We start from the raw sequence: 26912 nt of genomic DNA, 5'->3' as shown, positions 1-26912 counted from the left end.
TGTGCATTTAAACTCAATTTTTCTCTAATTAAATGACGTACTGTACAACTTCATAGGAAAGTTACTTCGTTAATTTCCTGTTGTTTCTTCTACATTGGGCTGCGTCCTATTTGCTTACTACTCAAGGCCACCTGACACCATCCCTCACCAGTAAGTAAATAAACAAAATCCTATATAATAAAAGGCTAATATGCAAATCGACTGAACAGCACGCACTGACCACCAGGGGGCAGACGCTCAATGCAGGAGCTGTCCCCCAGTGGTCAGTGCGCCCCTGCAGGGGGAGTGCTGCTCAACCAGAAGCCGGAGTCAAGGCTGGCGAGCACAGCGGTGGTGTCAGGAGCCTCTCCCACCTCCACAGCAGCACTAAGGATGTCTGACTGCCAGCTTAGGCCCGCTCCCTGAGGGCTCCCAAACTGTGAGCGGGCACAGGCCTGGCTGAGGGACCCCCCTGAGTGCACAAATTTCATGCACCGGGCCTCTAGTACAGTATAATAGCAGAATGGAAATCAACAATTTCCTTCCACCCTCTAGAATGGATGCAGTCAAGTGAGGGCTCCTCTATATGCCAAAAAAAAAAAAAACCCACAAAATTTTACACCAGAGAGCTCCATCCCTTTTTGCACTGCAAAATCTCAGAATGCCCTCACCCTAAAGGTGGTTTCTGGTGATTCCAGTGTCGGCTCATGCTCCCCAGGGTAAAAGGTGAAGATAATAATGATAATATAACCAGCAACAACATCCACACCAGCTACCATTTATTGAGTCCCAGATGGTGAGTTCCTTACTAATACAATCTCCTTTATTTCCTACAAGTATATGAGGTAGGGCTATGATTATACCCATTTTACATATAGGTATGTCTGGAAATAAGGTATCAGGGGCCTGGAAAGCATAGAACTAAACACCCAATGGACACAAGTGTTTTAATTAAATATATCAGTATCAATATCTACATCTATAAATAACACATACATGTGATAACAAATAGAATAGTAGGGCTTGATGAAAAAGTCGCTCAGCTGTCTTCTCCCAACTGGTGGCCTCACTCCCAGAGGCACACACTTAGCCCACCTAACTGCTAAGAAGCCTGGGAAATGTAGTCCAGCTGTGTGGCCAGTTAGAAGATACATGTTTGGTGAAGAAATAATAATCTGTATAGGTTCAGAATAGGCCTCCCCAAGATGCGCCACTTTGGCATGTGAAATATTTTGAACTGAAGGCAATCAAGACCCTGCAGACTTAACAGAAACTTTTACCTCTCCCTTAAAGTATTTAAGTTAGGGGCCTTGCCCATAATAAGAGTTATCACCAGTAGTAACTTTATGACCCACCTATATGGACCCACCTATTTACTAAATGTCTGCTCTTCTTATTTTGCCTTAACCCTTTGAAGCCTACAAGGCACTTTACCTCATCCCTAGTTCAGAATGTCTTATTACCTCAGTCACCCTGTCTCTGAACCACTCCTGCTTGTAGGGTCTCTGGTCTCATTCTTTTGTATGTGGGGTTCCCATATTTACATATGTAATTAAATGTAGTTATTTTCTCTTAATTTGTCTCATGTCAATTTAATTATTAGACCAGTCAGAAGAACCTAGGTGGGTACAGGAAACTTTATTCCTCCCCACAGTCCCTACCATATTATTTTCTTTCAGTCTTCTTCAATACATATGTATGTGCATACAAATATGACTAGGATTATATTGTACACTCAGCTTTAAAAATGTAAAAATACCTCTGAGTATTTCCCCACATAATTTGGAAACAGGGCCATGTGATATACAATTAAATAGATCAGAGCTGCTCAATCTCAGCACTATTGACATTTGGGTGGGACAGATCATAAATCTTTGCTGCAGTGGGGCTGTCCTGTGCATTGTAGGATATTTAGCAGCATTTCTGGCCTCCACTAGCCAGGTGCCAGTAGCAGCCCCTCTCCATAAGTGGCAACTAAAACTGTCTCCAGACATGGCCAAATGTCTCCTGGCCTGGGGGTGGGGAGTAGGGAGGGAAACATCCACAGCTGAGAACCACTGAGCTAAGTCAATAATCTATATATATAAAAGGCTAATATGCTAAGTGTCCCTCCCTCAATCCGACCAGTCACTATGATGCACACTGACCACCAGGGGGCAGACACTCAACGCAGGAGCTGCTGAGCTACAGTGACTTGGCAGCAGCAGTTCTCAGGTGACACACCCCAAAACCAGAAAGGAGGGAGCCCAATTCCTCGAGGGGCCGCATGATCCCACCTTCAGCCATGGGTTATGTTGTTGCTGGGGCACTGTCAGCCCCGAATCTGGTTTACTGCACACTTGTGTTTGCATTCCACACCCTGTATGACAGCAACTTTGCAGAGTGCCCTCTCGCAATCCGGGACCCCTCGGGGGATGTTGGACTACTGGTTTCTGCCTTATTCCTGCAGGCCAGGCCAGGTACCCCACCTGCTGGAGGGACCCTGCTCACTCCACAGATGCCTTTCGAGCCTAGGTGTGGCCGGCTGGGGAGGGACCATGGGAGGTTGGCTCCAAGGCATGTCTGGCCCATCTTGCCCAGTCCCACCCCACCGGCCACCTTCTAATTAATTTCCTTTCAATGTGCACGAATCCATGCACTGGGTCACTAGTAATATATATAACTTCTTCCCTTTTACTGAACAGTTGTTGCTTTCTTAATTTTTGTTTTATTGTTTTGTTTGCTATTACATCTTGCTCTGTGATAACCATCTTTTTACATTAATTTTTACTGAAACAGTCATTATTTAATTAGGAGAAGGTCCCAGAAGCAAGAGAATATTAGGTCAGAGGCTATGCATATTTTTAAGTCTCTTGGTTCATACTGCCAAAACACTTTCCAGAAAGGCTCTACCAATTTAGTCACCCACCTGCAAGGTAGACTTGCTTGATTTTTTAAAAAGGTTTTAGTTACTTAATATGAGAAAAAATGGTTTATTACTATCAAATAGCATTTATTTGACTAATAGTCAAGTATATATATTAGATGTCTTCTGCACCCTGTCTGTAGTAGCCTTGTTAATTCCCAACTGCTGTGTTGTTTTTCTTAAGGGTTTTCAGGACAATTGCTTGTTGAAATCAGTCCGTGACATTTACAAAGTAAGTAAAATTTTCTATTAAAATGTGGCTTTCCTTTGACACTGTGTACACACTCGCTCTAACTTGGTTTTTAATCACAGCATCCCATGTGACTAGCTTCAATATTTAGACAGCTGTTCTTTTCTTTGGGTTAAAAAAAAAAGTCTGAGACTTCTAGGGAATGACAGAAAGTGGATGAAAGGGTTTACTTTTATCCCAGTGCACAAAACCTTAGAGTTCTTGCCTCCATAGTGGCTGAGTGAGGTCATAGCATGCCCAAATACTATTTGAGAAGCCCATTTTGTTGTTTTCACTGTCTCCTAGGGGCCTCCCACCCACGATGGGTGGAGGAACCAACCAAATGCTCTTCCCTAAACCTGGAAGTAGAATAAATTCCTCCTTGCCCCCATTCCTTCCCCCATAGTCTCTGCCCTTTGCAGGCCATTCTAATCACTGTCACGTGCAGTTGGATTTCTGCAAACACGTGCATTCAGGCCTCCTTCAAATGGGTTGCTTTCTGTAACAGGACAATTAAACCTATGAGCTCCCTGCTGTTTTATTACTACATGAGATTGGTTAGTAATGATCCGCCTAGCACAAATCTGTCCTTTTATGCAAAATATTATTAGGCTTTCTAGAGCTCTGCCTTGAAAAAATCTTCTCTAATCCAATAAATTTCAATAGATGAAATGTTTGCCGCCTCCACCCTTTCATAGTCCTGAAGCCTTTTTCTCCTGGCTTAAATGTCCCTTCGTGTACTATCTATTGTTACTGTTTATGTAACCCTCGGTTCAAGTAACATGATGAATTTTCAAAACAATGAAGAAGCACAACATACTATCAGGGGCGCAGAAGTGTCTGAGAACCGATAGGTAACCATAGAAAAACTGCCAGGGTCTCAGCGCTTTTCTAAAACCTTTGGAAACAGGAAAATTCTTCTCTAAGGAGACAGAAGGAATTTAAACCCCGGACAGTGTTAAACCATTGATTCACTTACAGGCTCAAGCAGGAGGCCTGAGCGGGAGAAGCAGTGACTGGGGTGTCTGCAAGGTCTCCCAGTGCATGCCAGGGCTGGGCTTCCGGGAGCAAGTGGGCTGACACCGCCAAACCTGTCAGCACCCCAGATTGGGAAGTGCCACCTGTGCCCTTCGAAGTCACTTGTTACCCACAAGTAACTCCAGCCAGTGCAGGCGACCTTGGCTGCACGTTGGAATCACCTGGGGAGCTTTTGACTTGGTCTCACCCGCCGAGGACTTGATGAAACCCTGGTTCCAAAGCTCCGCAGCCCATTCCAACGTGCAACCCGGGTTAGACCTGCTGAATTCCGTAAACCACCCGCGGCCCATATGTGAACAAAAGGATCGGGGGACTGTGGACTGGGGCAACGCTGTCAACCACTGGGTGTCCTTGGTGCGGTGACTTGGGCCTCAGTTTCGTTATCTGCACAATGGGTGATGACTAAGCCCGCAAAACCGCTCCAGCTGTGAGAGTTCCTTTTTTCCGAGATCCTAAAAGCCCACTCCCCTCTCTCTCCATCCCCCCCCCCCGCAACCCCCCAGCTGGCTTTTCCGGCTTCCGGCCGCAGGGTGCTCGCTAAGGGGTCCTAGGGGGAGCCTCCTGCTTGGCTGACCCGCTTGGGCACGCCTGCTGCGGGTTCGGGGCCCTGCTGCGGGCTCACAAAGCCCCCGGCGCTGACGTCAGGGCCCCTCTCTGCGCGGCCGGCCCCCAGTGCAGGCGGAGCCCAGTCGCTCTCCCACCCCAGCCCAGGAGCCAGCCTCCAGCCGCCAGCCCAGCAGCCCAGCGCAGCCCGACAGGAGCCCGGCCCGCGCACGTGTGCCCGCCCCGCCCGCAAACTCGCCCCACCTGCTCAGCCGGTCCCCGGGGAGCCAGCGCCCCTCCAGCCCGTCTCAACCATGGGTAAGGCAGCGTGCTGGCCCCGCGCCACCGCCGCGGCCAGGGCCCCGCGCCCACCCCCGCTCAGGTGGGGCCTCCTGGGGCACCTCTGCCGGGGGATCCCGGGCGAGGGGGCGGAGGCTGCCGGTGGGAGGGGCGCAGCGCAGGTGTCCCCAACGTCCAGGTGCGCGTCCCTGCCCCATCGCGAGGGCGTCCCCGCCCCCACAGCCCTTCGGCTGCACCCCCCCCCCCCCCCCCCCGCTTTCGGCTCGCCCCAGGAAAGAGCGTGGCTCCTGGGAGGGTTGCGGAGAGAGCAGACGCGCGGACGGAGCGTCCCGCGAGGCCGTCTCCTGCTTTATTTTAAGGGGGTGTTGGAGAGTAGCTAGCTTCTTGCCCATTTCCTGGGGCGCTCTGCCTCCCTGTCACCCGAGCTCCCAGCGCCGAGTTCGGTCCTGTCCCACCCTGCCCTGGTTCAGTTGGCCTGAAACCCACGTGAAAAAGCGCCCGAGTCCCCAGGTCTGTTGGAAGACCCCGTTTGAGAACCACGACCCTTGAAACAAGGAAGGTGGGAGGGGACAGAGGCAGGATGGGACAGAGGAGGATGGGACAGAGGGTTTTCATTGCTTTGTCCCCTCTTCCAACTATCCAAATGCGGGGCTGGGCGCAGGAGGAGACCGTGTGCCAAGCGGGTCCCGGTGCGGCTGGGGATCCACTGCCCAGGAACGCTGAGAGCCCAGCCCCGGAGAGAGAGAATCTGCAACCTGGGCCGGGGCGGATGTTAGGTGGCTGGGAGAGTCTGTCACCTCCTAAGACCCCGAAATGCTGCCGTCAGCAACATGTCGTTAAAGGCGTCCTGTCTCCCAAGGGAAACTCCTGGAGTGCGGTGGAATCGGCCTCATCCGGCAGCCCTGGCAGCGTCTGAGCGCCTCGGCGCTCTCCCTGCTCTGTCCTCTTTCTCTAGCAGCTCAGACTCCCGCCACCAGCGCCTCAAAACCACAGACTGAAGACCCATCCAAAGCATTCCTAATGAGGCAGCCAGGGGGCTTAACCACTGCGGGTTACTGGTGAGGGCTAAGGAATGTATTTCCTGCCAGCACTCCCCCAGCCCCCACCTGCTATCCCTACCAGGCGTCCTCTAACTACGGCCCGCGGGCCACATGCGGCCCGCCGAGGACATGTATCCGGCCCGCCGGGTGCCGCTGCCTGTCCTGCTTAGCAGCCGACTCGTCCCCGGCCCGCAGTGAGCATAGGAATGTGTTCATAGTTTTTTTTTTTAAACTACAGTCCGGCCCTCCAACGGTCTGAGGGACAGTGAACTGGCCCCCTGTTTAAAAAGTTTGAGGACCCCTGCATCCTACATTCCCCCTGCGATTGAGTCTGGGTTGGTGTGTGTATGTGGGGGGAGGTAATGTTGTGCCAAGTAAGTTTTCGGTGAGGCTGTGGTAAGGAGGGTTCAGTATTTTGCATTTTAAGGAAGTGCAAAGAATTTCATAGTTAATTTTTAAAAATTTACTAGGGGATCAAAATCGGAAAGGAAATAAGGCTCCTGAATCCAGCAGGAAATTTCCTTACCAAAGAGCTAGGCAGTGGTCGGCAAACTCATTAGTCAATGGAGCCAAATATCAACAGTACAACGATTGAAATTTCTTTGGAGAGCCCAATTTTTTAAACTTAAACTTCTTCTAACGCCACTTCTTCCAAATAGACTCGCCCAGGCCGTGGTATTTTGTGGAAGAGCCACACTCAAGGGGCCAAAGAGCCGCGTGTGGCTCGCTAGCCGCGGTTTGCCAACCGCTGAGCTACGGGAAAGCTAGGACAAAATCCTTCTAGAAAGGGCCGAATTGCGGGACAGGTGACTCTGGTTCTTACTTCTCCAAGTGTTCCCACGGGAGTAGTCCCATCACTCAGCGCTCCCTTTTAAATGAGGTTCAGACACAAAAATCAGGGCTGCTGCTCAGCCTGCAACCACCTTGGCAATGCTTGGGGCAGTGGTCGGCAAACTCATTAGTCAACAGAGCCAAATATCAACAGTACAACGATTGAAAGTTCTTTGGAGAGCCACATTTTTTAAACTTAAACTTCTTCTAACGCCACTTCTTCCAAATAGACTCGCCCAGGCCGTGGTATTTTGTGGAAGAGCCACACTCAAGGGGCCAAAGAGCCGCATGTGGCTCGCGAGCCACAGTTTGCCGACCACAGGCTTGGGGCAACGATGTGGAAGTTCCACCAAGTGCAGCATTGAGCAAAAGCACTAACTAATTTTCCTGAAATAAAGTTTCTGGTTTTTGAACGCCAAGCATTGGGATTTGTACACATTAAAAATTGAGCCTCGGATCATCATGGGGGCACCTTCTGGAGAACGACTTTTCACAATACCCTGGGCTTAAGCGAGGGTTTTATTTTTCAGTGGATGTGGAAGTTCTCATGAAGCAAATGCCCAAAGCAGAGGCCTGTTCTCAAGGAAGTACTTTGTGTCTTGGACAATTGTTGGTTCTACACTTCAGTTGCCAACTTATGTTAATTGGGGCATACCTCACTGGTTCTGCCTGTATCCTTGGTTTTAGTTTTTAGTTTTTGCATAAAAGAAAGAACGTTCCCTTCATGCTAAAAAGAAAACATACTGATTTTCTTTGGGAGGTTCTTAGTAAATACGCCACAAGGCCATGAACTGGTTTTATTTTTCCAGTTGTATTCAATTACCGAACATTCCCCATGAATGTTTTCATGGAAATGATGTAATGCTGGGAAAATTCTGACCATTGGTCCATTGAGTTGGGACTTTGGTTCTCATGCACGTCACTTCCTTAAACTGTTATCAGTTAATTTCCTGGTAAAATGGGGGAGGTTCATGGAAATAGCCCCTTCAGACTCAAATTTTAAGGTATTCAAAATCTTTAAGTGGAAAAATAAAGTGTTGAGCAATGATGGTGTGTACAATTGTATGTTTCAACGCATCTTAAAAAAACACACATTGTTGAGCCAATTGATTTTATTTTTACAGCTTTGTTCAGATATAATTCACATACCATTACAATTGGCACATTTAAGTGCACAGAGTCCGTGATTTTTAGTGTATTTAAAGTTGTACAGCCACCACCACTAACTGACATTGTCATCACCGCCCAAAGAAGCCCTGGACCCATTAGAAGTCACTCCCTGTCCTTCCCTCTCCCCAGCCTCAGCCAGAGCAACCACTAATCTACTTTCTATGGGTTTGCCTGTTCTGGATGGGTCATGTAAATGCAATGAGCCAATTGATGTTTGTGGTGTGTTTGACTATTCAGTAACTTTGGTTGTTTTGCACCATGGGAAGATGTATGCAGTACACCAACTAAATGAGTGTGATGAAACTATTTCATTGGCTGAAGAGTTCCACATTTGCCCATTGTGAGTGTGCCTGTGCACACACACACACACACACATTCTCAGTGTTACTCTGCTGTTAGCAGCTAGGAACTCACATTGCCTAACAGAATTTTGATTCTGTTACCTTATTCACAGGCCTGAAGACACAGCAACTGAATGGATTCAATGCAGTAACCTCTCGTAAAGCATGTGTAGGATATCCATCCTGCTGTCATATGGATCATGTATCCAGAGAGAAAGGCTGATTTAGTTTCATTAGCTGGCTATCATTTTAAATGAAAATTGTATGTAAAATGATCTTTGTTTTGATCCATCTTGTTGCAAGGAAATTTATGTGAAGATTATGAATTTATCACTTCACAAAAATAGCATTTAAAATATCTGGTTTAGAGCAGTTCTTTAACTATAACATGCATACAGGTCAACTGTGACCTTGTTAAAAAAAAAAGCAGCTTCTGATTCAGTGGGTCTGGATGGGGCCTGAGTTTCTGTGTTTCTAGCAAGTTCCCAGGTGCTGCTGGTGCTGTTGTTCCTGGGACTAAGAAACAGGAAAAGCAGGGCAAGCCCACCACAGGAATTCCACTAACTGACAGTGTGACCTTGGGTAAATAATTTTCTCTTCTTGATTTCAGTTTACTACAAAATAAAAGATTTGATGAAATTATTTTGGAGGACTCTAACAAAGCGACATGAATGTAATTTAGAATAAAAAACAAAACGAGAGGGTAATGTTATGCTTGAAAAACATGAGAAAACAGCTCCCTAATTGAATACTGTTTATTTGCAGGAAGCCAGCATCCTAGGCATCATTTGTAGGTTCACTGAATGCTGGCATCTTGACATGCCTGCCAACAGAACAAGTGGCTTTCTCCAAGGAGACTGGTAGAGGAATGCTTCTCGTTTTGGCTTCTGCCCTCTTCTCCTTAGAGCTGGCTGTTCCTGAGAACTTTTTCTCACTCCCCACCCAGGGCACAGGCCACCTTCAGAGGCAAGACTCAGAAGGAAGCACACAGGATTCTAGCAGACAGAGACAGGGTCTGGGAGTTTGCTCAGGAATTCAGATGCGGTGGAGACAAAGGAATAGTATCCTGATGAAGAGCTGGGCAGGAAGTATCCCAGAATGTGCTAGCCTCCCTCCCTCTGAGTGTAAAGATCTAGTAACAGCCCACCCGCCTCCTCCTTGAAGAGCACGCCCTTCAAATTTCCCATGCAGGCTGAAATTTAGAAAAAACCCCTGTAGCCCTATAGCACCAAGTACTGTTTGTGACAAACAGGAAGTAATTATTTAGTGTATCTTTGCTCCAGAAAAAGCTGTTGTCCAAACCACTTGACCCTTTCAAGGGTTTCTTAGAGAAGATCCTTATCTGCTGTATCAGGGTCAAGCAGTTAGGTGGCTTTAATGTTACCTTGCCTGCACTTTTTTTTGCAATCATTTTTCCAAGTGAGTCCTCTTTGTTAAGACTTTCCAAAGCAATCGGCCTGGTTTTCAAGAAATAAAAACAATTTTAGCACTCATATTTTATTAGTTTGTGTAATACTGAATTGATTTCCATAATTAAAGTAACAAACAACTGGCTCTTCTGAGGTAGACAATTCAGCTGGTGGGAGAAGTAGTCCAGAGGCGTCTTGAGAGTAGCTTTGAGGTCAAGATCTGTGGACAATGGTCAGTGTGGTTAACAAAAAGAATAGAAAATATAGGCTCGCTAGCTGAATGTTGGTAAGAGAGCTTATACTGTATTTTTAAACCAATATCATCCATTTAATAATTTTAGCCTAATTTTTCAGGTTACTATTAGCTGGTTTGTTAGTGTTTTTTCATATGCCTTCTTTTCTGTTCAAATACCAAATTTGTCAAGAACAAAGATTGTTTTATTCATTGTTGTATCCCAATTTTCATTCAAATGATTGGCATATTGTAGGTGCTCCACAAATATTTGTTGAAAGGTTAAGGTTTTACCACATAAAATGTACTTTATTGTCTATCAACATTATAAAGATACTAGAGGTCCGGTGCACGAAATTCGTGCACGGGTGGGGTCCCTAGGCCTGGCAGGCAATCAGGGCAGATCAGGTTCCCCACCTCCCTGCCTCCTCCTTTCCTCACTGCCAGTGTCCGCTGCCACCCACCCCTGGTTCCCCATCCCAACCCGGGACCCGGCCCCAATCAGGTGATCAGGGCCTACCAGCTGGGGGGAGAGACTGGGAGGTTGGCTGGCAGGCCTCATCAGCGATCAGGGCCTGCAGGCTAGAGGCAGCTCCTGCATTGTCTGCCCCCTGGTGGTCAGTGCATGTCATAACGACTGGTCGTTATAGTCTTAAGGGTTGCCTAGGCTTTTATATATAGACTTCAAGGTATGTAAAATATTTACTTATGTATTATAAACTATGATTGATTATACTAAATTAAATAGGTAAATGATATTATTATTCTTTAAGAATAATACTTTTAGCATAGATATTCACAGAATAACAGAATTCACAGCTTGAAGTCACTTTAGGAGTAATTTGATTGCTGCAGGCATACACAGACACAAAAACAATTTAAAGAGCAGTTTGAGTGTTATTTCATTTCTTTTTTTTTGCCTTCAGCTTTTTTCTTTTGATGTTATGAAATATTTTTCCTCTCTCTGGTGAAAAACACTTCCTTCTTGTCAGAGTTTTGAAGTTCAGGGAAGCTTGTAGTGAAACGCTGTTTCAGTTAAATTCATTATTGCCCTGAGGATTAAAAGGTAATAACAGTCTTGTGTTTCCATTCCCACCTTATACAATTGGGTTAAATGAGTACCCATTGCAATACTATGCAACTAGCAAGTGCCAATCTGTAAGCCTTTGAGTTCCTGTTACATGCCCACCACCAGTGAAGGCTGTCGAACATGGCAGGTGATCACACTGTGAGCGTTCAGAACCCGGCTTAGATGAGCCAGGTACAGTGCTAAGTCTTGAAGCAAAAAATAAACAAATAAATAAACAAGACCCAGCCCTGTCCTCAAATCCCCACAGTCACCTCATAGAGGCAGATAAAGAATGGTAAGAGAGATAAGTACAAGATCCTGTAGAATAATTTCCTCTGTCTGAGGAAAAAAGGGGGCTGGTATTTCAGAGAGGGGTTCCTCAGGGAGGAAGTTACTTTTGATCTGACTCTGGAAGGATCAGCAGGATGACAGGAGTCACAGTGTGTCTGGGAGGGGACATCCCAGGCCCTGGGTATAGATGTGCGAAAGCAGGAGGCATGGGCACTTTGAGGAGCTGGGCATAGCCTGAATGTGGGGGAAGTGGGGAGAGCTGAGGCTTGAAGAGAAGCCAGGCCAGCAAAGGACTTGTTACCTTTTTTGTGTTAGAGAATCATGAAGGGATTGTAAGCAGGGAAGCAACACTGGAAGGAGATAGCATCCTCCTGGAGGAGATAAAAGAAGCCCAGTGAGATAGAATCATTAGTGTCTAACTGTAAAATTCCAAATAAGAGTCTGGAAGGAGTTCTGAGAAGGCTAAGACCTTCTAGCTTACGTGAAATTTCTGGTGGAGACTTGGATTTTTAGGTGTGTTGAGGAGGGTGGAAAGGATTCAGGTACACGTGGAAGACACGAGTGAGCAAGGTTTACTGTGGGATCCTGAAGAAACTGGCCTGGCCATAGCAGAGAGTAAGGGGAGGAGGGGGAAAGTAGAACATAAGATGGCAGAGGAGCACAGAAAGCCAAATGGGGAGTGACACATTTTAACTGATTACAAATGGACACATATAAATGAATCTTGCAAAAATGTTGTTAATCTTGTCTATTGCTTCCTTCCTTTCAAAAGATAAACTAGAGAAGAAAGGAAGTGTAAGCCTTTCTGGGACAGAAAGGGTGATTGGTTCTTTGGTGTGATTCCAGAAGGGCTGGTGAAATGGAACCTGGTCCTTGGCTGTGTATTTATTTCATTATTAATTTTAAAAGTGACATTATTTCTTCCTTAAATATTTGAAAGAATTTACCAGTGAAGCTGTGTGGGTCCAGAGTTTTCTTGGTGGAAATGTTCTGAATTATATTTCTTTAACAAAGATAGTACTATTCAGATTTCCTCTTTCTCCTTGTTTCAGTTTTTATAAGTTGTGTTTTTCAAGGGCTTTTCCACATTTTATATGTTACTAACTTTATTGGCATAAAGTTGCGCATAACATTCTTGTATTATGTGTTTAATCCTCTTGTCTGTAGGATCAGTAGTGATGTTCATCCCTAGTGATGTAGGTAATTTGTATTCTCTTTATTTTTCTTGATCAATCTTGGCCATTTATGTTAAATTTTATTTTTGTAGGTTGATAATTACATCTGATAGATGAGCTGATCACTTAATTAAAAAGGAGTGCATTTTCTAGTAACCAGAAAATAGGATTTTAATGTCTAGAAGTAAAAATTGCTTACTTGGTTAGAGCAAAAATCTGCCAAGGGAAAAAGTTTAAACCTAATCTTTTTAATTTTACTTTTAATTGCTGTAGATAACTCAGTGCATTTGAACTTGGTGTGGCAAATCTACTAGTATTGTAAATAATCTTGAGTTGCAGTTATCGCATAGTATTTGCTTGTATGTTTGTTTGTTTTCGGACGACTGTTCAATTCTTTCTTTTTTGGAGCATATGGAGGCAGATACTGAATTAAAAGAAGTCTCCTTTCCTTCTCTTTCAAATGTACTTTTAAAGCATGATTTCTCAACCTCAGCACTATTGACATTTTGGGCTGCATGATCCTTTGTCCTGAGAGGCTGCCCTGTGCACTGTAAGATGTTGAACAGCAGCCCTGGCCTCTACCCACTCCCTCTCCAACTGTGACAACCAAAAATGTTTCCAGACATTGCCAAATAACAACTGTTGTGTGGGGGGCAAAATCGCCCCATTTTGAGAATCACTGCTTTAGAGTAAAGGGATTGAAAAACTTTTGTGCGTCGAAATATTATAAAATCTGAGTAGTGGCATTATTGAGGACTTGGTTGAACACATCTGCAAAATGGGAAGACCTCTGGTTTAAAAGGTGTGATCCTTCAGAAAGGGATGCTGGATTTTTCTAGCTGAAGGACGTTTTTTGTTTGTTTGTTGTTTCTTTTTTAATATTACCAGAGAATGTGGAGCTAGAACGGGGAGCCTTTTGGACCACCTAATTCACTCTTTCTTTGCAGGAAAATGACAGCTAAACCATCTCGATAATTAAACCAAAGACCCCTGCGAATAGAGTGCCTGACTTTCCTTGGCAACTTGTTCTGATGTTCAGGGCACTTTATCTTGGAAAGGACTAAATCAATATGAAGCTCATTTTGCTTATTAAAATCATTTTCATCATCTTTTGCTCTCTTCATTAAGTGGAAAGACATCGAGGATCTAGTCCCATTTCTTAACATCCTTAATTACTTTGATGGCCTTTCCAAATTTAGAATTCATCTCCTTAAGTATAATCAAATCTACCCAGATTAAGCCTTTAAGGCAACGTTCCTGCACATTCTATTTCATCCTTAGGGTCTGTGGTCGTCACATCATTATGTTTTCCATGTGTTTGAGAGACATAGGAGTTGTAAGAGGAAGGACTGGTTTTTCCCTTATTTATAACAGAAATCCTTTAAGGACAGTCTATAATCTCCTTGCTTCCCCACCGTGGTGTCCTCAACTCCTACCTACTGGTAGAGATCTTAAGTTGGTGCTTTCTGAGAGATCTGAGCACACTTGGAGAAAAAAAAAAAAAAAACAGGAACATTGGAAGCAAAGAATAGAAGGAGCCTGGAAAATCAGCTATTTTGTATGTGCATCAGGCCACTCTTTTAGGGTTAGGAATGTGCTGTTTCACACTGGCTCCCTGAAAAGAATGCTTAAATGGTGGATTTTTAAATGGCAGCTTAAATGCAGGCATCTGTTCTTTCACATAAGGAGAAATGTAATTAGCAGAGAAATTCAAACCCTTAAGATAACTTTATTTTTTGCAGCAATTTTTAAATATTTTCCTTTTAGTTTTCACACGTGGCTTATTCTGACAATTTCCATGGTAATTACAACAGAGTTAAGAACATTAAAGAGATGAATTTCTACTCCAAGTGTCGTTACCATGTTGCAAAGCCACTGTCCTGGATTACCAAAAACTAGTTTGAGCTCTATCATATAATGATATGTTGTCACAAATGTTTTTAGATGTTTTGTAACAGGCACGGATATTATAAAATCACTTTGAAATTTATTATTGGAAAATAATATGTATACAGAAAGTGGGAAAATCACAAGCATACAGCTTGACAAATTTTTACAAACTTAAGTAGTCAATACACAGACTAAGAAGCAGAATATTATTAGCCCCTCAGAAATCCCCAGCAAACTCCCTTTTCAGCACCTCTGACCAGGGGTACTCGCTCCTAATATCTGCCAACATAGTTTTGCCTGTTCTTGTACGTTATATAAGTGGAATCATACAGTATGAACTTTTAATCAACATTAACAACATTATTTTAAAACTTGGTGATGATTTCTGTTTGGAAAATAGACCTGCTTCTACATCATTATGGTTAAAAGCATTTATTAAATGCCTATGTGCATAGAGCTGTGTTAGGGAGTGCATAAACCACTGATTCCTACCTTCCATTTTAAGGGGAAAACATAAATAGAGCAGGACTTTGAAAATAATTGATGAGAGAAGAGAATGGTACATGAAAAACATGCATAGTGAGGAAGAGATTACAAAGATAAGGCATCCCATTATCTACCTCGGGATGGAAAGTAGATCATGATGGGTTATGAATAAAGAGAAAGTGGAGATGTTGCATATTTATTCAGGATATGATCAGTATGAATACTTTTGAGACCTCCCTTGAATTCATTTCCTGAAGAAGATGGAGTTTTAGAAAATGTCTCAATTTACAGTAGTTAGTCAACTGTTGGCTAGTGGGTAGTCCAAGTGGAGTCCAAGTTTGCAAAAAGGGGTTGAAGATCTGATTCTGATTCTCATCCTGAAAATTTTTAGAAATAGATATAAAACTGTTTTTGCCAAAATAACCTTTCTTCTTGTGCTGTTTGGGCATAGACCATAACAATGTGTTTATTTCTTCAATGAAAAATTGTGTCGTCTTGTTGACTGAAGTAATGATGTAGTTAGCTAAATAAATGCTTTGTCATCACATAAACTTGGCTTTAAACTGTATAGAGTTACTACTGCTTGCCACATAATGGTATCACTTTACTCTCTCACCAGTAGTGTGTAAACATTCTATTTCTCCGTATCTTCACCAGCATTTGGTATTTGTCACAGCGTTTAATTTTTCAAAAATTCTATAGGTATGAGGTGGTATTTCATTGTTTTTTATGTTGTATTTCCCTAGAGGTTGAACTTCTTGGTAAGTTATTAGGCCATTTGTGTTTTCTCTTTCATTTATATCCTTTTTTTCTTATTGATTTGTAGCAATTCTTTATACATTCTGAATTCTAACTCTTTAGTTAAATGTGTTATCGACATCATCTTCCTCTCTGTGGTTTATCTTTTAACTTTGTGGAACACATCTTTTGTTGTACAAAACATTTTGATTGGAATAAAGCCCTAATTATCAATATTTTTGTTAGTCTTTTATGATTTGTGCTTTTAATTTTTGCCTTGTTTTAAAATTGTTCCTAACTCAAAGGTGATAAAGATGTTCTTCTATTCCAATGTATTTTCTCTTAAAGTTTTTTTTTAATGTATGCTTTTCATTTTTCAGTTCTTATTCCATTGGGATTTTAGTTTTTTGGGGATAGTATGAGTTAGAAAGCTATTTTTATTTTATATTTCCTATACATAAACCACCAGGGACTTAATAGTTTATCTTTTCCCCACTGATCTTTATCTAATACCATCTCTCAAGTATTAAGTTTTCCTACTGTATATGTGTATACATCTCTGGACTCCTTTCTGTCCTTTGGTCTATTTTACCATCCATGTACTAATACTACCCTGTCCTAATTCCTGTAGATTTATAATATGCCTGGTTATCTCCTAGGATAACTTTTCTTTTAAAAAAAATATTGTTTTATTGTTGGCAGTATTACAGATGTCCCCCTTTTCCCTCTCCTCCCATCCTACTCCCCCAGGCCTTCACCACACTGTTTGTGTCCATGGGCTATGCATATAAGTATATAAGTTCTTCGGTTGATTTCTTCTCACCCCTTCCCCACTCCCCCACCCCCAATATGTCAGTCTGTTCCATGCCTCGGGATTTATTTTGTTGGTCCATTTATAGAACTTTTCTCTTCTTGCTCTTAATTAAAAGTGTCTGAGATATTCTTCATTTTTTGCGTTTGGAATCAGCTTTTTATATTCCATATGCACATTTGTACTAGGATTTGGGGTGGGATTACACTGAATTTACAGAATAATTTTTGTGATGGTCACTGTGTTTACTATATTGAACCTACCAATTGTATATGTGGTGTATCTCTTCATACAATTAGATCTTCTTTTACACCCCCTAATAATGTTTTTGTACACCTTTTGAAATTTTATTAGAGGTCTCTCATAGTTTCTGTGGCTTTTTTAAAAGAAAAAGTCAATCGGGGTTAAATCTAATGCCATGAGATGTCATGTTTCCTTCCTTAGATCTATAACTTCTGAAAGTGCAGCTGAATGGACAAACTTGTTTAGATTAACATAGAAGCTATGGGAGAGGCTGATTCTGAGTTATCATGTAGCAGCCTGGTCATAAGACCTGAAGCAAAGTGAAGTATTTTTATTTAAACCAACCCTTGACATATAGTAAGATAAGAAAATAACTCTCCTTATGATAAAAAATAAATGTGGATTTCTTCTAAAAGAAAAATATGGCCCAATTTGCTCCACTACAAAAAACATATTTACCTTCAAAGTGCAAATTCTTAGTTGAAGGAGAACGGGGCGGGGGAGGGGAGCCCATTTTCCATTAATACTTTAGTGCAATGTAGCTGAGGTAGCGAAGGTAACCCTAGGATGATTTAAACATGGCTCTTCTGTTGGAGTGTTACTTCCATGTTTGGTGATGTTACTTGTGAAAATGAACTTTTCTTGGTCGTTTCAAGATTACCTATTTTGCCTAAGTAGTTAAATGGAAATTTTTTTCTTGGAATAGTTTTACATAGCTGCTCACCCTGCAAAGAAGAGGCCAGCATTGGGCTGGACGGCCAGCTTGATTTATTCCAGAAAGTGGTTTATTCAGCTGTCAAATGAGATTATGTGCACAACTGTTATACATCACGTCACAGAAATATTCTTATTCCTGTACAACGCCTCAAACTTTTATTTACTTGGAGGCAACAGAAATCACAAATGTAAATTGTTCTGAAACATATCTTTGAAAATGCAGTTTTTAATAGAGTGCTAGTACCCCCTTACTGTTGATGATGATGACCAGTACAAGACAGGACTGCTAGACAGTGTCTACCCACTGCCTGCTGTCTCCTCTCCAGCCAACACACACACGCACGCACGCACTTCCATATATTTAGATTTGAGTAATCCTGAAAGGTCCCAGTCATAAGAATCCGTTCTTGAAATTCACTTTTTTTTGTCCTGTTTTTGTCTTAGAAGGGTCTCTCAATGTGGAAACTTTAGAATTTAAATATATTTTTATTAATTTCAGAGAGGAAGGGAGAGGGAGAGGGAGATAGAAATATCAATGATGAGAGAGAATCATTTATCAGCCACCTCCTACTGGGGATCAAGCCCACAACCTGGGCATGTGCCCTTGACCAAAATTGAACCCGGGACCCTTCAGTCCACTGAGCCAAACCGGCTAGGGCTAGAATTTAAAACTGAAGTCTAAATTCAGACATAAAAGTTAAGTCCTTTGTACTTTTTATCATCTTATTTTAGCATTTCGTGATTTGAGCAAAAATGGCGCTACTTCTACTTTTTGATAGCCATGCGGTGTCCTCAGCCCAACACGACAAGTGAGCTACTCCTGAAGAGAAAGAGGAAACTTCTGACCAACCTAACTCTGACAGCGTGGGTTGTTGATTAGAAAGATCCACTAAGTTGGTGGCTTGGAGATATTAGACTTGCTGCCTGGGCAGGCTCTTTCCTCAAAGTCATCCGGCCCCAAATATCAAGAGTCCAAGGTTGAGACTCAATGTGTGGAGGCAGTATTTGGAGTCAAGCACTCATTCTTTCAGGGACTGGTGACCAATGGAGGCCTCTTATTCTTTAAAAAGCAACAATGTTATTTTGTGTTTGAAGAAGGATTTTTCATACCCATGGTTCTTCTTCACTACAGTCGATTTTGCCCCCAAGGGAAACAGTTTTAGTTGTTACCACTGGAGTCAAGGGGAGGGTGCTACTGGCATCTAGTGGGTAGAGGGCAGAGGTGCTGCTAAACGTACTACAGTGAACAGGAAAGCCCCCTCCCCAGACAAAGTCATCTGGCCTCAAAATGTCAAGAGTCCAAGGTTGGCATACATTGGTTTAAACTGAACTTTGAAATTGTAAAGATGGTCTTTGCAAACCTTAATGACATATAGCACATGGGAAAGTTTGGGGTTTGGGCTGAAATAGGGCAAGAGACCTAGATATAGAAGGGGTTGCCCCGTTCAGAAGGTGCCATTAGGACAAGCCTCTCTCAATACGGACAGAACCCAGTCTTGGATATTGCTAATTACTGGTGCTGATATGGACCTACTTGTTTAATTCAATTGATATCCATTAAACTCTTACCACAAGCAAGGCATTCTTTATGTTAAGAAATAATGAAACAAATGATAATAACATGTACGATGTAAAACCAAATTATAAAATTCTTTTTTCTAAAAGTTTGTTTTTAATATATTTTTATTGATTTCAGAAAGGATGGGAGAAGGAGAGAGAAACAGAAACAGCAATAATGAGAGAGAATCATTGATTGGCTGCCTCCTGCATACCCCCCCACTGGGGACCGAGCCCACAACCCGGGCATGTGCCCTTGATCAGAATTGAACCCAGGACCCTTCAATCCACAAGCCGACACTCTATCCACTGAGCCAAACCAGCTAGGGATACCTGAGGGTTTTATTTATTTATTATTTCAGCCTCTTTTTTGCAAACTCTCAAATATTCATGTAACAACAGAAAATAGCATATAACATTGGAGTGAGCCAATTATTTATTCATTTAGCATTTAATTTCAAGCAATAGGTTTAACCTTTTTATTTTATTCTAAGAGCTGCTGATGAATAGTACAATGAGTGATTTAAGTATAATATTTCCCTGACTTTCCCAATCCTTGGTGAAATTCTTAAGTTGAGACACATGAAAGGTACCACATTAGACCATTTTTGGCATATGATATGGCATTTCCATGTGGTTCAGTGTAATACAGTGTAATACAGAAAGTAGCAGCCTAAATATTCTCTCCTAGGGACCATTCCAGCCTGGTTGCAGTGAAACAAAAGAAGTGCCCATTCTTTTTTTTTCTTCCCGAAACTGCAGATGAGGCTATAGTCTCATTCTAATAAGTCTTCAAAGGCTTTAGGTTTCATTGTCCCCAAACCTGGGGTTCCGCTCACAAATACTTAAGAACCAAAGACTGCTGTTCTTCAGCATTTCCTTTGGTGAAGCAAGGAATCACCCCCCAATTTGTCTCCTCTCTAAGTGTGGGTTTGTGTGTGTTATGTTCTCTTCAGGTGTGTGGTACACCTATCTGGGTAATTGTTAGGTATGAGTTGGAGGAAGTTCTCTAGTTGTGTTCAGTCTGCCGTTTTACTTACATTTAATGAATGCTTTTTGGTGGCTTAATATTAGCATAGAAAATTAACTATTTGTTTATATTTTTAGGAAAGTCCCCCCCTCCCCATATTTTTAGTTGAAATTGGTAAAAATGTGGTCATTTCCAGGTAAGGGTCAAGGTTTTATGTCCATACAGTTTAATGATTCCTAAACATATATGAATGTTACTATTTTCAATTGGTACATCTTACTTTAATAGCTTTGTGGGGGAAAAAAAACTCCAATATAATTTCACCTACTGAGATTTCGACATAGGTTGTTTGAAAGTCTTATTCTTTAGTATTATATAGTATTATATCTGTAAAACTGCTAAACATTCATGGGCCTTACTAGAAATATAAAATTGCTCTTTGAGGGTGACATTAAGAATGGGAAAACCTTCAGTGTATTTTTATTTATTTTTTTAATTAAATTGATTGGGGTGACATTGGTCAACATGAACATATAGGTTTCAGGTGTGGGTTTCTATGTTACAAGATCTGTATATTGCACCGTGTGCCCACCACCCAAAGTCAGATTTTCTCCTGTCACCTCATATTAGGACCCCTGTCACCTCCAACCCCCTCCCTCTGGCCACCACCACACTGGTTTGTGTTCATAAGTTTCAGTTTTATATCCCACATATGAGTGAAATCATATGGTTTTTAGCTGTTTCTGACTGACTTAATTCACTTAGCATAGTGTTCTCAAGGTCCATCCATGTTTTTGCAAATGGCAGTATTTCATCCTTTCTCATGGCTGAGTAGTATTCCATTGTGTATATGTACCACATCTTCCTTATCCAGTCCCTTCACTGTATTTTTAAAAAATATTTCAATGTTCTAATTCTTACCCATTAACAACTTTTGCTTGAAAATGTAATCTAATTTCTCTAGAGAACAGGAAAAAAATAGATATTGGCATGCATCAGGAAATCAAAAGCATTTGAATTTTAAGAATTCAAAAATTGTTTTCCCATTCATATTATCTTAGTTTGTATTTTAAAATGCAGTGTTATGACTTATGTACTGTAAACTGCACATTTAAAGTGTAAAAGAAAAAAAAGAATGGGGAAACCCACATCTTGGTTTCCTAGAATTAAAAATTCATCCTAATATGAAACATCAAGTAATCAAAACCCTATTCAGTATAGTACTTATCCTTATATTTGAAAATAGTTGTTTATTCATGAAAATATTATCAACCAAAAATCATACAGCCACATATTGGCCAGTCAGGAAACTCTCTGCTTCCCACCTCTTACCCCCACCACCAATCCTTTGGCCTAGTCCCTCTTTGTGATGTCCGCCATACTGGCATACTATTATTTGAAATCTGTAGGATAAAATGTTTGGTCTCTCTTGACCATTTCCTGAAGTTGAAGAGAGTTTAGATGGCTTCTCCAAATAAGCAAATAAAGGAAGTTGAGAAGTTAAGGGAGTCGTCTCTGCTTTCATTCCCATGAGATAATGCCTTCCTGAAGCTACAGATGTCTAACGTTTTGTCATTGTCACAGTCACCTACAGAGATGCCTGAGGAAAAAGAAGACTGTTAACAGCTGAAGCCCAAGCTCTGAACATCCATGGTAGTTATTTGCTGTGATATTGATGCTTTTATTAACATTATCAAAGGTATTATTAGAGACAGCTTGTTTTACCAGCCAGCTTCCAAACTTTAATTGTGCACATTCATTACCCAAATGCAGTTGGAAATTCAAGAACTATAGTGGTGAATAAGAGAGTTCTTGGCCTTGATGGAGAGCCCACAGTCTGATAGGATGCACCTCTGAGCAGAGAAACCATGATAAAGATTATGCAGCTGTAAAAAAGAAGGATCTCTCACCCTTTGAGACAGCATGGAGGGACCTGGAGAGTATTATGCTAAGCAAAATAAGCCAAACAAAGATAAGTATCACATGATCTCACTCATATGTGGAATATAATGAACAAAATACACTGATGAACAAAATAGATCCAGAGACATAGAAGCATGGAACAGACTGACAAATCTCAGAGGGAAGGCAGGGGAGGGTGGGTAGGGAGAAATTAAAGAAATTATATGCATAACCCATAGACACATATAATAGTGTGGTGAAGGCCTGGGAGGGTGTGGGGTGTAGGGGGTCAATAGGGAAAGAAGGGGACATAGGTAATACTTTCAACAATAAAGATAAATTCTTTAAAAGCAAAATAATAGAAATATGTTCAAAAAAGCATTGTTTTCTGGTAAAGGAATGGCACCAATACTGGTCTACATTCCTGCCACATGTATTACCATAGAGGAGACATTTCTCTTTTCTTTTACATAGTAGTGACTATTTTAATGAAAGTATTAATAGGTTTCAGACTTCATTTTATCTGAATCTTTCAGCAAGTGAACATCCTACTGAAAGGTATTCACTTGGGAAGAATCAGAACTTTGCAAAAGGGCATTACTTTGAATGCAGCAAATTATCATTGATACTTTAATACAGTGGTCGGCAAACTCATTAGTCAACAGAGCCAAATATCAACAGTACAACAATTGAAATTTCTTTTGAGAGCCAAATTTTTTAAACTTAAATTTCTTCTAATGCCACTTCTTCAAAATACTCGCCCAGGCTGTGGTATTTTGTGGAAGAGCCACACTCAAGGGGCCAAAGAGCCGCATGTGGTTCGCGAGCCGCAGTTTGTCGACCACTGCTTTAATGCAATTAGGAAAATAGGGTTGGTAATAAAACTGATCAAAACAAGTTGTGTCATAGAAGCAACCATGATGTCAGTAACTATAATAACATAATGAAGCATCATAATTACGTGATGCTTCCTTCTTTAGAAGTCTGGAGACACCATTGCATGAACTGGAAAACCAATTAAGCTGTTGCTTGAATGCCTGACTAAGTCCAGTCTCTTACATGTAGGGTGTCCAAAAAAAGTATATACACACACTTTGAATAATTATTAAGGCTGTGTTTCTTTAAATACATTTCATTTTCAAAATTGATCTATCAGCTGTTAAAGTGTGTATACATTTTAAAAAATATATTTGTATTGATTTCAGAGAGGAAGGGAGAGGGAGAGATAGAAACATCAATGATGAGAGAGAATCATTGATTGGCTGCCTCCTGAACACCCCACACTGGGTATCAAGCCCACAACCCAGGCATGTGCCTCGACAGGGAATTAAACCGTAACCTCCTGGTTCATAGGTCAATGCTTAACCACTGAGCCATGCTGGCTGGGCAAGTATGTATACATTTTTGGGGGATACCCCGTAGTTTAGACTTAAATGGAATTCTTTATTTCTACAATTTTATTACCTGTGAATACTTTAGGGTAGAAGAAATGGAGTATGTTACAGTTGCCATGGTAACTTTGTACTTAAAATGTCAGGCTGTGCTTACTTGTTTTAAAAATATCTATAATTCCTATAAAAATCTCTACACATAACTTTCTCATGTCCAGTGAGTGATTCCTTATTTAACTGGCATTTTAGCTAATGACTTGATCGCATAAGTTGTTTTGAGAAATGCCAAAGGTTATTACTATACAGCACTAAAGAGATTTTAAAATGTCCACCATTTGAAAACTTGAATATTTTTAAAATAGCGTACATGTGTCCTTGCCATGATTAATGGAGTGAAACAACCCTCAGAGCTTGGTTATCAATTACTCTTGGTAACTGAGGGATTCGGGGTGAATCATGCTTGGGCTCCATATGTGTATCTTCACTTAGTAGCAGGTGTTGAGGCAGAAGTGGCCACTTTTCACTTGAGTCCCTCCTGTAACGCTGGACTTGAATATTTCAGTGTATTTCTATCTCCCCTGTGCTGTCGCAGAGCTCCCATTATAGCCAATCTGCTGCCTTGTTTTATTTATTTTTAAGATGGAACCATCTTAAAACACACACATATGAATTAATAAGCAAATGCACACTCTTTGTAAGCTAACTTAAGCAGTGCTGAGTGCTGCATTATTTTCCAGTCAGTAGCCTGGAGTGGGCGCCCAGGAGCTTTGTAGTTCCTTTGTGGAGTGGGCTTTGTGGTAACTGTTAACCATCCCGAGTCTTTTCTTTTTTTTTATTGTTTAAAGTATTACAAATAGTAGTACATATGTCTCCTTTTTTTTCCCCATTGACCTCCCCCCGGCCTACCCTACCCCTCAGTACATGCCTTTACCTGCCCCCACCCCGTCCGTGTCTTGTATCCATTGGTTATGCTTATATGCATGTGTACAAGTCCTTCAGTTGATCTCTTACAGCCCCCCCCAAACCTCCCCTGCCTTCCCGCTGTAGTTTGACAGTCTGTTCAATGCTTCTTTGCCTCTGGATCTATTTTCCCCCCATTTCTTTCCTTTAAAAAATCTTGCCTCTGCAGACTAGAAATAAACATATAATAACAAAAAATATTTGAGTCCCAATTTCAATGTCCAACAGTTCTGAGTCCCTGTTTCAATGTCAAACAGTTCCTTATGTGTACATGTCAGCAATGATATCTGGATGGTGGGCACATGGTGGCAATGCAGGTCCGACCCTCTCTGGTTTGGTCCTAGGCAACCTGCTGCGACACACAGCTGCTGACTGCTAGCGTGGCAAGGCGTCGTCAGCGTCTTCCATCTCTGGACTGTTTCTCCTCTTGTCTTAGTGGTTGGAGCAGACCTGTCAATTCCTCTCTGTTGCAGGAATCCACATGGTCTTGGAGTTGTTTTCTGAAAATATACAAACATATTCTCATGGTAAAATTCCTGAACATGCAAAGAACCCAAGGCAGTCATATTTTTGTGCAAAAAATTAAAATTTAAAGTTATCAAGACTGCATTATAAAATTTACAAAAGCCTCCATTAATCAAAAAAGGGGGGATAGTAGGGTAATATCATGTAAGGAAAAATATTCTATAAGTAAATTACATCTAGAAAATTTTTACTTTACAAAATTAATTTTCATTTGTAATGCTAACAGCAAGACACCCATGAAAAACACACATGGTGTCTAAATAAGACAAAGGAAAATCATTTGGGCAAAAATAAAAAGGATCCCAAATCAATTATATAGAAAAGATTCCTTTATTAACTTTTGGTCGAGAATATGTTTGTATATTTTCAGAAAACAACTCCGAGTCTTTTCATACTTGATTATTTCACAAATGACTGATGCTTCCAAAATATTTCAACTTCTGGATAATTGGGGAAGAGCAGTCAGTGCAGATGTCTCTGTGCATAAACTGCATTCTGTATCCACGTCGGTGATAGAAATCTGTCTTGCTTTGGAGACCTAGGCAACAACAATGCTGCCTTTTTAAAAAGATCCATTCCAAAGGCTAGGGGTGGGAGGAATGTAGGGAAGAGTACTGCTTCTGTTGTGAGCTTCTCTTTGATCCGTTTCTACCCTTATGGAAAGCCATTATGGAAAATAATAATAATAATAATAATAATAATAATAATATGTCCATTGTGTTTATATTTCTATGTTAGCATCCTTTTTCCATGGCTCAAACAAGCTCCCTTGGTCACTGAGAAAAGAAAATTACAGTTCCAAGCCTTGTGAGGCAGGTCCAGAGACTGTTGCATTAGGTGGCCTTCCTGCCCTGTACTCACATGCCACATCCCCCTCCTGGGGTTGGGTCAGAGCAGCTGAAAATCCTGCTGGGCCTTTCAGAGCTCTTTGAGGGATGTTTAGGTGGCAGATGCACTTAATAGGTATATTACAGGAGAATAAGTTTTCATAGGTTTTGAGCTTGGGATAGAAGGGCACTTTGCTTTTATGAATCATCTTGGTTTTCACAGAACTCAGAATATTTGTGCAAATCAGTCCAGAAATGGAGACACAGCCCGACCAGTGTGGCTCAGTAGTCGAGTGTCAACCTATGAACCAGGAGGTCAGGGTTCAATTTCTGGTCAGGGCATATGCCCGGGTTGCATGCTCAATCCCTAGTGTGGGGTAGTATATATGTTATATATAACATACAGGTATGCAGATAGATATGTGTGCATATATAAGTTATTTGTATAACATACATATATGTATACACAGAAGTATGATACACATATACAACACATTTACTGAGTCGGTACTTACTATGTGTAGGTACTGTTCTAAGTGCTTTACCTGCATCAACCAATGAAAGCCCCACCATTTCACAGATATGAGTACGGACGTCACAGAGCCAGGAAGTGGTAAGGCTGGTATTTGAACCCCAGTACTCTCTGTGTTTCTGTGTTCCTCACATCCTCTTGATGGAGGTGGTGGTATGGTTGATTTGTTGGGGTGTTGGTGCTTATAACCACAGGAACCATCAACGAGAGAGAGAGAGAGAGAGAGAGAGAGAAGGAGGAAGAGGAGAAGGAGGAGGAGGAGGTGGGAGAAGGGAGAAGGAAAAAGGAGAAGGAGAAGGCTATTTCTCCTATCAATTTGCTTCTGCCAGTGTGGGAAAGGGAATAGGAAAATCTGTGGCTCATTTGTTTTAAGGGTCTCAATGGTGGCACATTTTAGATGGTGGGTTAGGTTTTTGGAAAGTGATTAAAATCAATTGGGCCAGATCCAATGAGTAAGGTGAGTGACCAACCTGAGGACTGCCATTCTGGGACCCAGTAAAATAATGTAAATTGTTTATTCTCTCTGGAGATACTTCAGCAGCACCATTGGATGCCAGGTGGCTTGGAAGAACAGTTCTTTGTATATACACTTTTGTAATTATTTTTAATAGAACAAAACACAGATACTTGTATTACTTGTTATGATACTAACTAACTGGGTCTTATAGGTTTATCCTATATAATAAAAGGCTAATATGCCCCCAGTACTCTCTGTGTTTCTGTGTTCCTCACATCCTCTTGATGGAGGTGGTGGTATGTCCCCTCGGGAGTTCAGCTGGGAGACCAGGAGTTCAATTGCTCGCCATGACAT

General features: G+C 41.8%; 1 protein-coding gene across 3 annotated transcripts in view; it reads left to right on the top strand.

Moving 5' to 3' along the window:
* The first annotated feature begins 4690 nt into the window (after positions 1-4690).
* Positions 4691-26912, top strand: part of GPM6B (glycoprotein M6B) — a 147805-nt gene continuing 125583 nt past the window's right edge. Inside the window, exon 1 of one of the 3 annotated variants that reach the window (XM_080652968.1) lies at positions 4691-5012. In XM_080652968.1, the coding sequence (XP_080509094.1) occupies positions 5009-5012 (4 nt within the window). In that variant the 5' untranslated portion in view covers positions 4691-5008. The remainder of the gene's footprint in view (positions 5013-26912) is intronic. The other 2 variants (XM_080652969.1, XM_080652970.1) reach the window with 2 other exon arrangements.

This window comes from Plecotus auritus (genome assembly GCF_963455305.1).
Source record: "Plecotus auritus genome assembly, chromosome: X".
NCBI classification, from domain to species: domain Eukaryota; kingdom Metazoa; phylum Chordata; class Mammalia; order Chiroptera; family Vespertilionidae; genus Plecotus; species Plecotus auritus.
Note: the sequence above shows the minus strand (reverse complement) of the source record. Positions and strands in the feature narration are given on the sequence as shown.